The following is a 15,242-nucleotide window of genomic DNA, read 5'->3' as shown; positions in this document are numbered from 1 at the left end:
CGAGGTTGGGACTTATCATCTTTAAAGATAATCAAACTATTTGATGGCAATGATGTCCCAGATGCCCGCCAAGCCAGAAACAAGACTTCCTTGCTCTGGAGAAACCTGGAGAAGCAGCTGTTACTTGAACATCTGAACTCAAGCCCTTCTGAGTGGAGACCTCACTGAAGGGGCTGAGAAAATTTTTATAAAGGATTTATAGTTCATGGGTGTTCCAGTAGCCAGAAGTGCACTGAGATGATGAAGAGACTGAGGAGGAGGAGGGAGCATACAGCCAGATAAGCCCAGTGGTCATCACTGGAGGTATAAGGCAGTACACGCTCAGGCAGCCACTCAAGGCCTGTTTTAGGAGCAGCTTGCAGTACCACAACCCTTGCTTGGGTTTTTCCTACACACCTGCCCTGGGAGAACATGCCAGCTTCCTGATTAAACCATCCGATGTAGTGGGGCAGATGGTGTCCCATGTGCTCCAGAGAGTACGCTCTGGTTGCATTTGGGAACCGCACTTGGAAGATTATCCTCTGCCTTGCCTCAAGACTAATGAGGAGCTCAGCACTCAGTACTGGGGCACTGTCCAAGGACACATCCAGTATGTGCTCATCAAAGAAAGATGCAATCTAAACAGAAACAGCACAACTGAAAGATGTGGACTATATATAGAGAGAGCATCTAACCTGGGAATTGCAACAAACCAGCTCATTTCAAGATAAGGTGGGAAATTGCAGTGCCCAAAGGAAAACAAGACAGCAGGAACCTTCATGAGGACTCCTGACTATGAAATCAGATTTTTAACAGTACATAAGGATGGACAAGTGTGATTCCCTAAGAGCAACTAAGAGCTCAAGTTACCATGAAAAAAGAGCTCGACAAAGTTAGTCCCATCTTGCAGCGGGGAAAGAGGTTCTGTGAGACTTGAGATCTATGAATTAAAAAGTTCTCAACCTGGAGGCTTCATTGCAGACACTGAAACAGGGCTTGTTCCTCATGGCAGCTCCAGGAGTACCTTTCTGCAAGGCACAGGAAGCCTGAGTGGGCATTTAGTCTTTGTTCCGTTGAGAGAAATTGCTTTGTGTCTCTAGGACAGACAGACAATTCTGCATGTTGGGGACCAGCATGGAACACAGCCTTTGGTTTGTACCCATCATCTATCTACCCATAGGAAGCTCCAGAACAGCCAGGAACAGCCAGAATCCTGTTATGTGCTCACTCCAGGGCTTTCCAGACACCCTGCCCAGGCGTGCCTTACATTACATTGCCATACTGATGCCACATTTCTCTGCCAGGGAGGTGAGGCACATGAGAATCCCAACAAGAGGACACCTCCACTTGCACCTGGGCCACGCTTGCAAACTTGATGCCTGTATAGATAACAGATCTAATTTGCAGGCCATGTCTCTCACGCAAGGTAGACATAACCACTATGTCCTCCAGAGTCAGCTACTCTTCCATTACAGTCAATGTGAACATTTGCAGCTAATTGTGAACACATTTTTGATCTTCAGTCATAGTGTTTTTATTATCCATGGATGCTGCTATTTTATATTCTGTGTTAGTATTGAAATAATATTGCATATGAATAGCATAGGGTGAAATAGACCAACCAGTTAATAATTTTAAATACAGACCTCATCAGCAAAGAAAAGCTAGAGAAAACTTGGAATCTGACCCCTTGCATTTTCACAATAGTGAGCGAGCACATCATATTCAAAGTGGTTTATTCGATGCTAAAGTGTGTGTTGTCTTATTAATTCACAGTTATGTCCATGAGGAGCTTTGCAAACAAGAGCAAGGGAACAAACATAATGATGAGCAGAGATAATTGCGCATTCAGATAATTTTTTTTTTCACTTACTCAAGCAATTGGAGTTTTTAATTATTTATAATACTTTTAAAGTACAAGTTAAATGTACCACAGCCTGCTTTCTGCAGAGAAGTCAGTGTTAGCAATTTACACCTTCATTTCATATCACCTCTGTGATATAAATGGGGTTGAGAAGTAAGACAAGAAAATGAAGAAACGGGCCTTTTTGTGTGGATCAGTGAAGGCATGAAGTTGCAAAGCTCTATGCAAGGGGCTAAAATGGTGGATTTGAGCATGGAGTGTGAACTATGGGGTTGTGTCAACTATAATCTATCAGTCTGGTGAGAAAAGCACTGTGAATCATCCACAGATTAACAAGAGTCACTCATGTCTGTGAATAATTCTGCCCTCTGTTTTCCATCAGAAGCAAAGCAAAACATCTGCACTATCCACAAGTATTACTCACGGTTTGTGACATTCTGTCAACCAGCGTAGGTCGCTGTATAAAGAACAATACTTGGGCTCTTGCCTCTGGAGAATGAAAAATCACACACATAGCTTCAGGAGTGTGAGAGATCCAGGCAGCTCGGAGTCCTCCAACCAGCCCCAGAGTACTCTATTCCACGCCATGCCGTACCAAGAAAGATGGAACGACTGCTAACCAAGGGGACACTTTCCCAAGCATTCCTCCCACTGCGTTCGATTTGAGGCATTCTGAAGACAACACATTTAGTCTGAACAATACACTTTTTAACGCACTCCACTTTCTTTGGCCGGAATTATTCTATTGTAAAAGGGATTATTCATGTCTTGTGTTTTACTGTTAATAAAGATATTTCTGTTTTAAGAATTCCTTCTCTGGTTGTCTCCCATTCTTCTCTTTTAAAGAGATTGGCTGCAGGTCCCAGTATGACCACAAGTGACTTTGGGAACTGGAGCATTTAGAAAGCCTTTTTTTATACAAATCAGTCTTAGGCAAGAGGAATCAGTCATTGCACTAAGTGAGTAATGGGACGCTTGACACAAGAAAATGTATTGAAAATTAATTCAGCATAAAATCCCCATGTATATGAATCCCTCACTGTCCTGTAACAGATTTGATGATTCAAGAGGATGGTTGTTTTCTTTGGATGGGAACAGCTCTGATCTGACAGGCAGTAAATGAACAGTGATGCTGCCCTGTGACAGAAGCCTTCCCTCTGGACCAGACTGACATTAGTGGAAAGACAGACTTGCAGCTGCGCAGTTCTTGAATTGCTCAAGGACAAAGAGAGATATAGTAAGAATGTACTCTTACAGAAGTGTGTTTCCATCTTCCTAAAATTCAGATTTATTCTGCAATAACAGAAGGGAGTACTCAACATAATGGGCCTCAGAGCTATGCAGACAGCACTGTCTTGGAAATCCCATCCAATCTTCTGCCCGAACAGGAGAGCACTGCTACCAGCACATCTCCCAGTGTCTGCACCAGCCTGATGGTGCTGCTATCACAGACTACCAAAAATAGAGGGTAGGTGAGCTGCACTCTACTGAACGTCTCTATGCACAGCTTCAGCAACTGCCATTTGTTTTGACATAGACAACTTGTTCAGCACTGTCTTAACAAACACTCCCTGTGCCAATTTTCTGCCCTGAGGGTTTTGGTTTTAAAAAAGTTTTATCAGATCTGCCCACACAAATGATCTGTTCTCCTTTTAAAAGGTGACCACTTATAACAAAATCAAATACAATTTTTGCCAATTATGTTTTCACATATATTCTTGTGCACTGAAAAGTAACCTAATTTTGCTTAAATCTAAAATAATTTTCTATAACAAGACCTTGAAACACAAAATTTCCTTTTAGTCAGAGCTGGCTGTTTTAGCACAGGAAGAAAAACCCATACAAATTTAACAAAACAAAAAAGAACAGCCTTTTTTTTTAAAAGAAAAACCAAAGATTTTACTCACTTATTGGTCCAGAACTGTTTATACAAAGTTTTTCAAGTTCTTTTTTAAAGAACAACTTGCACAATGCTAAATACAATAAATCCCTACAGAACAAGTTGTATACATACAAAAAGCAGAGCATGTAAAAATCCGTAAGACTAACAAATACTGCTGAAGAGATATTATTTAGTGGATCAAACTGCTGCAATATAAAAGTAGTTGATAATAAGCACCTAACCCATTTGGATAACCTCTATTCAAAAATGTGGCTTAATACAAAATGATTTTTATAAATAAAACACAGGATTTAACACTTACATAATATGGTGTTTGGATTACACACGTAATACAGTGTTTGGATTCTTAACCCAATCAATTGCAAGTTCTTTTTAACTGGCTGAAAACCTGTGAAGTCTAGCACTGCAGCTGATTAGAGATCTGTTGTCTTAATAAAAGAATTTTAACTATACCTTTTTGAGAAGAAAAGGACTAGATTTTGAATTATTTACTATTATGAGTTAAAAACTTTAACATTTAGTCACTTAAAAATTAGTGGCATTCTAATCTGTAATTAAGTTATATTTCACATATAAGAAGTTAGTAATTTCAAATAACTCCATGTAACAAGGTCCAACTCTCAGTTTCATACTTTTCACCTGATACTTTTTAAAGCTTTTTGCCATTTATCACTTTAGGAACTTTTAAATGCAAATTCTTTCACATGCTGTGCACAATGAAGCATTTCAAGCCTATTCAGCTTGCAGGTAAAAAACAGATCACCTACTTGTACTTTTCTGACCTGCTGGATTGATTTCTTGATGGCTAGTTGTCTTTGCCTTTAGTGCAAGATTCTACAGGACATAAATTTCTCATATCCCTGAGCAATTGCTGTTAGGTAATCCCACTGGACTGGCTCAACTTCAGAACTTTGTTTCACAATGTCTACAGAAAGTAATTGATTTCCATCAATGATTGTCATCAAAGACTGACTCAACTGTAAATGTTTATATAGAAAAATGTTAATTTATTATAATTTTGCTAGAAAAGGGTGTACAGCTAAACACTGCTACCATAAATAAGTTTTTATTAACAAATTAAATATTAAAATTAAGGTTTAAAAATAATTGGAGAAGACTTCTCCAGATTTCAAAGGAAACATCCCCGCAACAGATCACACAGTCAGTGCTACATAGAGTAAGAGGGTAGCATTGATTACATGAACTCAGTTGGGAATTCTGGAAAAAATCATGGACTGGCCAGAAGGCAAAGATTTTGGAGCATTGCCAGAGAAGGAGTCTTGTGCACAAGAAGCACCCACGCACAACGAGTTACCAGAAGATGAAAGAGGCTATGTCCTATTTAGTGACAGATCCTGCTGTGTGTCAGGAAACCATCAGAGGTGGACAAGTCATTGAGACTGCTGAAGAAGGTGAGTCAGGCCATTTTGCAGAGGTGAAAGCCATCTGAACTAGCCTGAGAGATTGCTGAATGAGAAAAGTGACCTGCTTCTATCTCTATCCTGATTTCTGGATGGTGGCTAATGCCCTATGGAAGTGGCTGAAAAGATGGAAGAAGATCAATTGGCAACACAAGGATAAACCCATCTGGGCTGGACTGCACCTGCACTGGGGCAGGACTTCAGCGCACATATCGAAAACATGACTGGAAAGGTAAATCAGGGAGATGTTCACATGCCCAAAAACACGCCAAATATGTGAATCATACTCACCGTGGTAGAGGTAACAACTGGTTGGCTGGCAACAAACCCTGTAAACCATTGCCAAAGACACCATCTCAGGTCTTGAGAGACACATTTTGTGGCAACATGGAACCCCAGAGAGAATCTCATCAGACAATGGGACTAGTTTTCAAAACAACCTAATAAGCTCTTGGGCAAAAAATCATGGCATTGAGTGGGCATCACATCCCTTATCATCCATAAGCCTCTGGAAAGACTGAGTGGTATAATGAACCGCTGAAGACTGTGTTAAGGGTTAGGTAATGGGGCATGGAAGGATCGGGATGTAAATTTAACAGAAGCCACTTGGCTGGTTAACACCAGATTTGCAAACCTCCCTGGTCTGCCCTAACAAAACCCCTATCCACTGGGGAGGAGATAAGGTCCCCATACTATACATAGGAAGTGTTTGGGAAAATCGGGGTGGATTTCTCTCCCTATAGGAAAAGGCAAACCTGTTTATGGGACTGTCTTTGCTCAAATACCTGGGTGTACTTGGTGGGTAATGCAGAAGGATGGGGAGACCTGGTGTGTGCTCCAAGGAAATCTAACCTTGGGGGTAAAATAATTTGTGGTGTAAGTTGTATGTTGCAAAAGTAAAGCAGCTAAAACGACATGAACTGATGAGGCATGAATTTTGTGAGGAGTAAGGAGAGTGGGAGGCACAGGGCCAACGTTGGCGAGCAATAATTAAGTGTGCTACTTCTCCTGTCCTGAGCACCCATCTTGATGGAATCTAACCCAAGTCATGGCCTGACTTTGGACATCTGAAAGGGTGGAGGATGCTCTTGAGACGGGAAAATAATACCTATCTGTGAAAGGACAGGGGATAGCCATTAATGAAAATTTATAAATCTGTATGTCCTGCCAAAGTCAACCCATCACAGTCTCTCTGCTCTGGTGAAAATCCCAACTGGTGGACTGCATCCAGCTCTGCAACCCACAACACAGGAAGGACATCCACCTGTTACAGCAAATCAGAGATGGGTCACAAGCTGATTAGAGGGATGGAAGACGTCTCCTATGAGGAAAGGCTGAGAGAATTGGGATTGTTCAGCTGGGAAAAGAGGTGGCTTCATAGTGACCTAATTGCAGCCTTCCATTACTTGAAGGGAGCCTACAAGAAAGATGGGAGAGGGACTTTTACAAGGGCATGTAAAGACGGACTAAGGGGGAATGGGTTCACACTGAGAGTAGATTTAGATTAGGTATTAGGAAGAAATTCTTTACTGTGAGGGTCGTCAGGCACTGGAACAGGTTGCTCAGAAAAGTTGGGTATGTATACCCCCTCCCTGGGAAGTGTTCAAGGCTGGGGTGGACAGAGCTCTGAGTAACCTGATGTTATGAAAAGTGTCCCTGTTCACAGCAGGGGAGCTGGAACTTGATGATCATTCAAGGTCCCTTCCAACTGTTGAGGAATACATCTGGTGCAGGTAGTTGATTTGTAAGTTGCAGTTAGAGATGCAGACAGATGCAAATTGAGCTCTGGGTGGGAGTGAAGACAGGAGGCAGTGAACTGCCAACTCTTTGTATAACAAAAGGCATGAAGGTGAGTGGCTAGCCAGGTGAATGGACACAGGGACATGGCAGGAATGGAAGACTCAGAAGGGAAGACTCAAGAGGAAGAGCATTAGACACTGATGGTATAAAAGCCCAGGAGTTCCTTTGTCGGAGATCCCTCCTCAGAGGCACCAGCCCAGGCTACTTTTGTGTTATTACACTGTTAATGAATTACTTTATGGAACAAGGTTCCATAAAGACCTGGGGTCAAACCAGTAAGGAAACCTGGTCTGACTGCAAGCCAGGTGTGCAGGGAGTCTCTCAGTGGGGCATCTCTCAGACGACTGGAGCTATCCACAGTGAAGGAGCTTTGGTCCCAGAAGTTGAAGTCTCTAGCACCGGGAGAATGACTGTCAGAGTCCTGTGAATGGTCAGACTGGGAGTTTCCATAACACACCCCAGACCATTCTATGACTTGCTCACAAGTCTACAGACACCCAAGCAGCTCAAAACCTCAAAAGTGCCAACAAGAAACAAATACATAACAACAGCAACTTCCATTTTTGTTTAAACACTGACATCCTTTGTATTTATACAAAATACAGATCCTGTCCCTCCTTCAGCACCAGACTCATCTGCAGATCATTGTTCTTTCCTCATTACCCAGGTGCTCCTTGAAACTGTTGCTGTCTTTGTTCCAAAGCTTGTTGACTTAACAGTTGCTGTTGTTTCTGTAGAAACTGCACCACTTCTGGGCTTCTGAGTAGGGACTGAAAGAGAGAGAAAGTGAACTTTACAAAACTCACATATGTTAAATAGCTACCATAGTAATATTTTTCCATTACATGAATTTGCACATTACCCACTGCTGTTGCTTAATATCATAAAAACCCCTGTAAGTATAGCAAACAGGAGTCATTTATTGACATACTAGAACCAAAACATCTTTCAGTTGTGCTTCAGTTGAGCTAATTTCTACATTTCTCACTGCAGATCTCTCAAAACCAGTTTAATAAATGAATAAAATATTGTAATCCTGCATCAAAGCTCACGTGCCTATCAGAGTTCAAGCATCAGGACTATGCCCATAGCACATATTTTAGTTTTAGGCAGTCCCGTGAGGAGCAGGGAGTTGGACTCAATCCAATCCTTGTAGGTCCCTTCCAACTCAAGTACTCTATGGTTTTCACTGACTGCCCAGAATTTCCCAACATTTCAAAACAGCAGTCCATCCACAGGGAATGACTGAAAAAACTCCTCTGCATTTAATCAAAAGACAAAAGTATCTAAAAGTATTTGAATTTGGCTCCTGGCTTGAATAGTTGCAGTCTGTAATACAACTCTGGTTGTTCGCTCCCATTCCTGCACGGTGGCAGCACAAGTGATTGTAAGGTAAAATGGCGAATCAGGTTGGGACTTGATTCCTTCCAAAAATTAATATAGCAAAAGGGTTATTTTTCAGCTGAATGAATTCCCTAGATGCTTGCTCATTATCCATGGTTACTTCAGTGATACAACCAAACAGGTACTGCAACTGCAGTCAGAGGAGAACTGACTGCAAGTCAGAGGAGAAAGACAGAACCAAGAACCAGATCAAGGAGAATCTGAATTTCAGGAATACTGAAAGGAATCCTGAGTTCTTAAAGAGCCTTGACATAATTAGTACAAAAGCTCTGAACTACTATTAAAAGAGTTTCTAGTTGCTGTACTTCTATAAAAAATAATGTTTCATTCATAAGATACCTTCCAAATTAAGTTAAAAGCCATGTCAATAGAAACAGCCAGGAAAGGGGACAGCAAGCCAGTAAGTGGGGTGTGAAGAACAAGAGATAATATGAAAACTACTCCATAGTTCATTACTTGTTTTCCTCATAAAAACTGAAAAGCTATGAATACTCCTCTGAGTTTTAGACATACTCACTAAAAAAAGTGCTACAATTGAGAAAGAATTATCAAGAAATACATCTAGGTAGTTGTATACCTAAGACTGACATCACGTTTCTTTCAAGGCTTTCCAAATTTCTGAACAAACACTACAGCACTATAATGAAGATTGTTAAATTGCGATGCACAGGTAACAGAGAGAAGACAAACAGTCCCAGTAGCTTTTACAGTCCCAAGAGCTTTTGAAGAATAGGGACTGCAAAACCTTGCAACAAAGAAAGTTGTAATGAAGAAGCTGAACAAACTGTAGGTATGGAATTATTTCCCTGCTCTGGGCTTAACTTGTTAAAGAGAAACCAGTGTTTAAAAAACTTATGAGACATGCTATTTATGCAGTCTGCAAATATTATAAATCACACTGTTTGCTTAGAGCTTGCTTTATCAACACATGTATACACAACTTCAGATTTGGTATGATACAACTTCTAAAACACATCATGGTAAAGCTTACATCTAAAGTCCATTCCTTGTTCTACCTAAGGCTTTGGTTTAACAAGCTAAAACCATCTCAGTTACACTGTAGGCACTATTTACCCCTAAAGAAACCACCACATCTGTTACTACCAAAACTTCAGATCATTAAATTCAGTCATCTTAGTATCCTCCACAGAGAGACTGAAGCACACATCTCCGAAGCATGTTTCAAATTTGAAAATAGGTACTTGCAGTGCATGCTTATTAAACTGATTTTCTTTTTTCACAGTGGTGACAGGTAAACACTGTTACATTGCCTTTACTTATTTGAATTCAAAACCTCTCAAAAACAAGACTTACCAGCCTCTTCTTATTCAATACTTGTTCTAAAAGAGTAGGTCTTGCTGGGCGATCTCCAATGGATCCTGTTCTCTGCTTTGTGACAGACACTGAACCTTCAACACTATCCTGCACATAACAGAAAACAGAACAAAAAAACCAGGGAAGTCAGACTATGAACTCTGATACAGTCATACGCAGAAAATCCCAAGAGCAAAGAACATTTGCCTCCTTAACCTGCAGAGCAAAGTAACACCACAGGAATGGAAATCTATCTATTCAAGACCTGGCCTCTTCTTTCCACTTCCTTTCATTATTTCACCAGCAAGCGTGAAGCAATGCAGCTGAGTTAGTCTTCTATACTGCAAAACTGGACAGGTTACTAGGGCTAGTTAATGGCTTCAATTTATTTGATTGCATTTCTTAAAAATGAAGTAATTCACAACAGGTCAGCCTCCATCTTGTGGAAATGAATTATATTTACTGTTTGTAATTGGGCAGGAATGACAATAATCCTTGTAGAACCAAAACCAAAACATACTTCAGAACACTACGATAAACTTGCCAAAGCCACAGGCTTTTTTTTTTTCCCCCCAAGTTTATTCTGTTCCCTGTATAATCACCAGTCATCTGAATCAGACATACTAGTACAACATGGCTCTACAATCTGCTCTAAAGAAGATACAAAAGGTGTTGAATCCTATGTGTATGACATTCAAAACTTGCTGATCCTTCCATCTACCTGAAAGGGTTCAAAAGCAGGAACAACAAAACACTGTCCCAGTATCTTTCACTTCTATCCTGTCCACAGACGTGAAAAATGAAACTTCTACTAGGAACTTTTACTGAAAAAGGCCTCAATAAACACCAAATCAAAAAAGTAAGTAAATTTCGCACTAAATACCCTGCTTTCCTCTGCAAGTTCAGGCTCTAATTTCCTTACATTGAAAGCAACCTGCACAAACAAACTGGGAAAAAAACTCCCACCCTCTTACAACATGCAATAATCACTATTTCATGCTACAGATCAAAAAGTTTCAACTCATCACTACATGAAACGCAGCATTTTTACCCTTCTCCCATATTGTCCCCTTTCCTAAACTAGCACAAGTATTTGTGTAGACACATCATGAATTGAGCAAGATGAACTATCAGGGAAGGAAGAGAGAAGAGGGAAAGTCATGCTGGTATATAAATCTAGAATTCATTCTCCTCTTGAATAATGTGTGCAGCTTCTCTTATCTCATTGAAATGAGAAGTAGCTACTAGAATTGGCCCACAAAACATGGATGATAAAAAGTGTGTAACTTTTTCACTGGAAACAAGCATACCTTTTCAATGTGAGAAGGAAAAAACTTAGAGTAAGTATCACAAACACAAGAGGAACTGTTCTAATGTAAACACTACCTGTCAAATTAGGTTGACACCAACAAGATTCAAAAACACATGAGTATTCACACCAGGTAGCAGGCCTGAAAAAAACACCAAATGTAACAGAGGCTCAGGGTTCAACAAAAATCTAAAATACTATATGGAACATGTATCACTTATAGTTACAGACTGTATCAGGAAAACCTCAGCAAGACCTTTGAACTGAAAGAGAAGATGAGAGAATCTTCCCTAGCAACATCATGTACACTTCCCTTTTTTAAAGCACCTGCCTCATGGCTTTTACAGACCTATAGAAGAAGATCCTTTCGTGTGACACCCTGTATGGTTACTATTTACACGAAGAAAAAAACAGAAACAGGAAAATATTTGGGTGGTCAGTTTGCAGTTAGATCAGTTCCCAGCAACATGACTCCAGACACAGCAGGAGGGCCAGGTAAGACTTTTTTTTTTCTTCTGACAATCACTATTTTACACCTATCCCTTTGAGCATAAACAACTTAGCACCTTCAAGTGTAAAACTATTTCCCTTTTTCTGTTTCATCTAAACACAAGATCTGAAACAGTAACTCTGTACAAGCGACCATCACAGAAGTGTATGGTCCTAGCTGAGTCACAAACTGTAGGAAAGAGTATTTAAAAAACTGAACATTCCCATCAGTTTTCCCACTGATAGTATTTCCCCATCTAAACTAATACACATTAGTTTATACAAGTTAAGTATGAACTAGCAGTGGTCGAAATATTTACCTATCATTTAATTAAAAGTGAAAACTAAAAAGCATCCTGAAGAACCTACACAACTGAGTTTTGTACACCTGATACCCAACAGCCTTTGTGACTTTAAAACCCCACACTTCAGCACCAGCTGAGAAACAAGTCTTAACATCTCTCTTAGATCTATACTTTCCTACCACGGGAAAAAAAGCCACGCTGCAAGGGAAGCATCTTCTAGCGGTATTTCTTTTCTTGGAATCTGGTATAGCTCCACGTTTCTACAATTGTACGTCAGAGCTGAAAACAAACGGAGCTTGCCCTGGTAAACAGGAGGAAGAGCGAGCTGTAGGACGGCCCTAAACTTCTTCCCTTTCCTCAGGCCGTCGGACAGATCCCTACAGACCCCTAGGAATCCCCAACTCCGAGGGACCACGCGGCACCCGAGGGCGGCCTGGCCGGGCCCCGCCGCCCCCCGCCTCACCTCGGCCCGCGGGCCGCCCCCCGCGGCCGCCGCCCCGCCGCCCCCCAGGGCCTGGTCGCTCTTCTTGCGCTTGTACTTGTCCTTGTAGATCTTGTTGCGGTGCCGCTTGCACATCCAGGGCTTGCGCTGCTTCACCACCTGCGTGGTGGTCTCGCTGCAGCCCTCGTACGTGCAGCTCTTGCACTCGCCGCCCGCCGCCGCTTCGCCGCCCGCAGCCCCCGGCGCCGCCGCCGCCTCCTCCTCCTCCAGCTCCTCCAGGCTGGCCGTGCTCTCGCCGCCCGCCGCCTCGACCTCCTCCTCCCCCACCTCGACCTCGCCGGCGGCCCCCAGCTCGTAGAACACCATGAGGCCGCCGCTAGCGGAGGGCGGCAGCTGCGGGTCGGCGCTCGGTTGCAGCACCACCCCCGCCGCCCCGGCCGCCGCCTCCTCGCCGCCGCCCGGCTGCATGACGAGCAGCGTCAGCTGCTGCTGCTCCGGCGGCGACGAGGAGGAGGAGGAAGAGGCGGAGGAGGCGGCAGCGGCGGCGGGGCTGCCCTGCAGGGCGGCAGTGCCCGGCCCGACCAGGCCCCGCAGCTCCCGCGCCTCCGCCGCCGCGCACGCCCGCGCGCACGGCGCACGCGCCCTGGCCGTGCTCGGGGCGGGGCCCCGGTAATGGCGGCACCGCCCCCTGTGGCGCTGTGGGGGTATTTGCGTGGCGGCTATAGCGACGTCGGCGGTGTGAAGCGCTTGAGACTGTGTTAGAACCGCCAGTGTGGTTTGGCCCCGGGTGGTAGATACTCGTGATGGAAAGGAGCGATGGAAGTCAGAGGGCCTGCAAGGAATCAGAAAGTTGTATTACTATGGTGCACGCTTGGCGTGGGAATTGGTTTTTTAGTCCCTGACGCACTGTGAAAGCACGCGGCAGTGGGTTCTGGATATAGGAGCAGGGTGAAAGGAAAGAGAGAAAAAATGAATTAGAGGAGGTGAGGGGCCAGAGAGAGGAAAAGAAAATTGAGAAAGGAGAGAAAAGAAAAGAGAGGTGCTGCCCAGGCTTGGATGGGGCGGGGGGTACCTTTTCATGGACAGGTTTAGCTTTCTATGCAAATTAATTATCGAGCAGTCTGTTCTTTCAGATCTTTTGGGAAATAGCTCAGAGAGCTTCAAGGAACTTCGATGGTCTTGATCTCCTCCCACAGCCCATGCCCACACCTTGCCCTCATTCCCGTGTGTGTGTGATACTGTGTTCAGCTCATCTCCAGGAACTACAAGAAGGCTGTTGTGGGAAAGTGCCGCCCTCCCTCTGCATGGCGCCCCATCTCTAGCCACACCTTGTTCTTTCTCACAGAGCATTAACACCAGCAATCCTCGTCTGTTAGTGCAAAAAGTCCTTGGTTGGCTCCATTGCTATCCAGCTATCGTTTTTTGAGGCATACACATTATCCCGTCATCTTCTGGGATTCTACGCCCTGTCAGTCTTCTCAGCCTCTGTCCTGCTGTGGTCGTGTGATGGCTGTCCAGACTCAAGCTTTCCTGCCGCTGATCTTCACAAGTGCTGTCTCTCGGCTGTACTTGTATCCTTGCTCTTCATCCACTGTCACTTGAGAGTGCAGATACAGAGATGCAGCTTGGCTTCTCCCACTTAGCCTTTTTGTTGCCTCTAGTGACAGCCCATGTGGCTGTCAGCATGTTGCTCCTTGCCCTTTCTTCCTTTGGGTATCAATTCTCTCCTTGGGTTACTTCTGCATGGCTGCAGAGAAGTCCCACTGACTTCCATCTCCTTGATCACCTGCTGTTGGCCCCCCTTTATTTGTCTTACCTCCTTACTTTCCGTGGGTTCTTGCCTTTCTCATTGCACACTGCAGTTCATCCCATATTAAAGAACACATTTATTCCCCGGCAATTATCACAGCTCCCTTTTCCTGTCACTAAGATAAATGATTGTGCTGTTCGCAGTCGTAGCCATTGTTTCACTCTCAATCTTGTCATAATACATTTCTCTCTCATTTGTCAAAATAGTTAATGATGGTATAGTCCTAGAAAAATTGCAGTGAACTGAGTAACTCTGTCCTCATTGCCTTTGACCAGTCACGGGAGAGATGACCTCCAGCTCCAGAGTTTAAACAGAAATTACAGACTATTTTTGTCAGTGGAGACTTACTTTCCCCACATCTGCTCCAGTGTCTTTTATCTCTGTTACAGCCTTGCTGGGACAACTTACCAGAAGCTTTCTTTAGGACTCAGCCTTGATCACATAGCTTTGTTTTCCTCCTGCTTCTTAACTATTTTGATGTCATCACAAAATGTTTGGGGTTTTTTCACATTATGGACCCATTGAAATAATTTTAGTTTATTTCTTTTGCTTTGAATGCATCTTGAAAGAATGTCTTCCCAAAATTCGAAGTTCTTCTGACATTAATTAAAATAAAACTCCAAAGTAATAATGAACCAAAATAAATCACATTTTTCTTCCGCGACACTCCCTGCCTGTACACACATGATAACTAATTAAAAGAAACAGGAAACTGATAACCTTTAAATTCCAGGAAGAAGAGTTGTTCATCCACTTCTGTAAAGTCCCACTGAGACAGAAGGGTTTGGCATGGGCCAGTCTTTCCAGCAGACTGAAGCAGTTAAAGGCTACATGAGAAAATTATTCATGGAGTTAATGTTTCCAACCAAATGCTCTGCTGAAAACTCCCTCTCTTGGTAGAATAAGTTGAATTCTACCTTAGACACTGGTAACACATGTGGATTTCATTGGATACTATGCCTGGAAACATACTTCAACTCCATTGTTCTCATTTTCCTCTTCTGAAGAAAAAAGAGCAACAAAAAGCCTGAGAAAACTAACAGCACATTACAAAGATATTGAAGGGGTTAATTAATTAGCAAATTGATTTGATATTTGCTGAGTCTGTTACTGTACTGGAATGTGAAGTATTATCCAATTTTTTAGCCCCAGAACCTTGTAATCTGCTTGCTTGAGGGCACAGGAACATACACAGGTAGTAA

The 15,242-nt window shown here is 42.9% G+C and overlaps 1 protein-coding gene across 1 annotated transcript in view; it reads right to left on the bottom strand.

The window, feature by feature from the left end:
- Nucleotides 1-7,527: 7,527 nt before the first annotated feature.
- LOC121353247 (regulatory factor X associated protein) overlaps nt 7,528-15,242 on the bottom strand; it is a 32,275-nt gene continuing 24,560 nt past the window's right edge. The window contains exons 2-4 of the mRNA XM_041466930.1: nt 12,252-13,062; nt 9,686-9,793; nt 7,528-7,737 (exon numbers count right to left, since the gene is read on the bottom strand). Of these exons, the coding sequence (XP_041322864.1) occupies nt 7,627-7,737; nt 9,686-9,793; nt 12,252-13,062 (1,030 nt within the window). The 3' untranslated portion in view covers nt 7,528-7,626. The remainder of the gene's footprint in view (nt 7,738-9,685; nt 9,794-12,251; nt 13,063-15,242) is intronic.

The sequence above is a fragment of the Pyrgilauda ruficollis genome, unplaced genomic scaffold (assembly GCF_017590135.1).
Source record: "Pyrgilauda ruficollis isolate IOZ18807 unplaced genomic scaffold, ASM1759013v1 scaffold20, whole genome shotgun sequence".
Taxonomy (NCBI): Eukaryota; Metazoa; Chordata; class Aves; order Passeriformes; family Passeridae; genus Pyrgilauda; species Pyrgilauda ruficollis.
The sequence above is the reverse complement of the archived record's forward strand: the minus strand, read 5'-3'. Positions and strand labels throughout refer to the sequence as shown.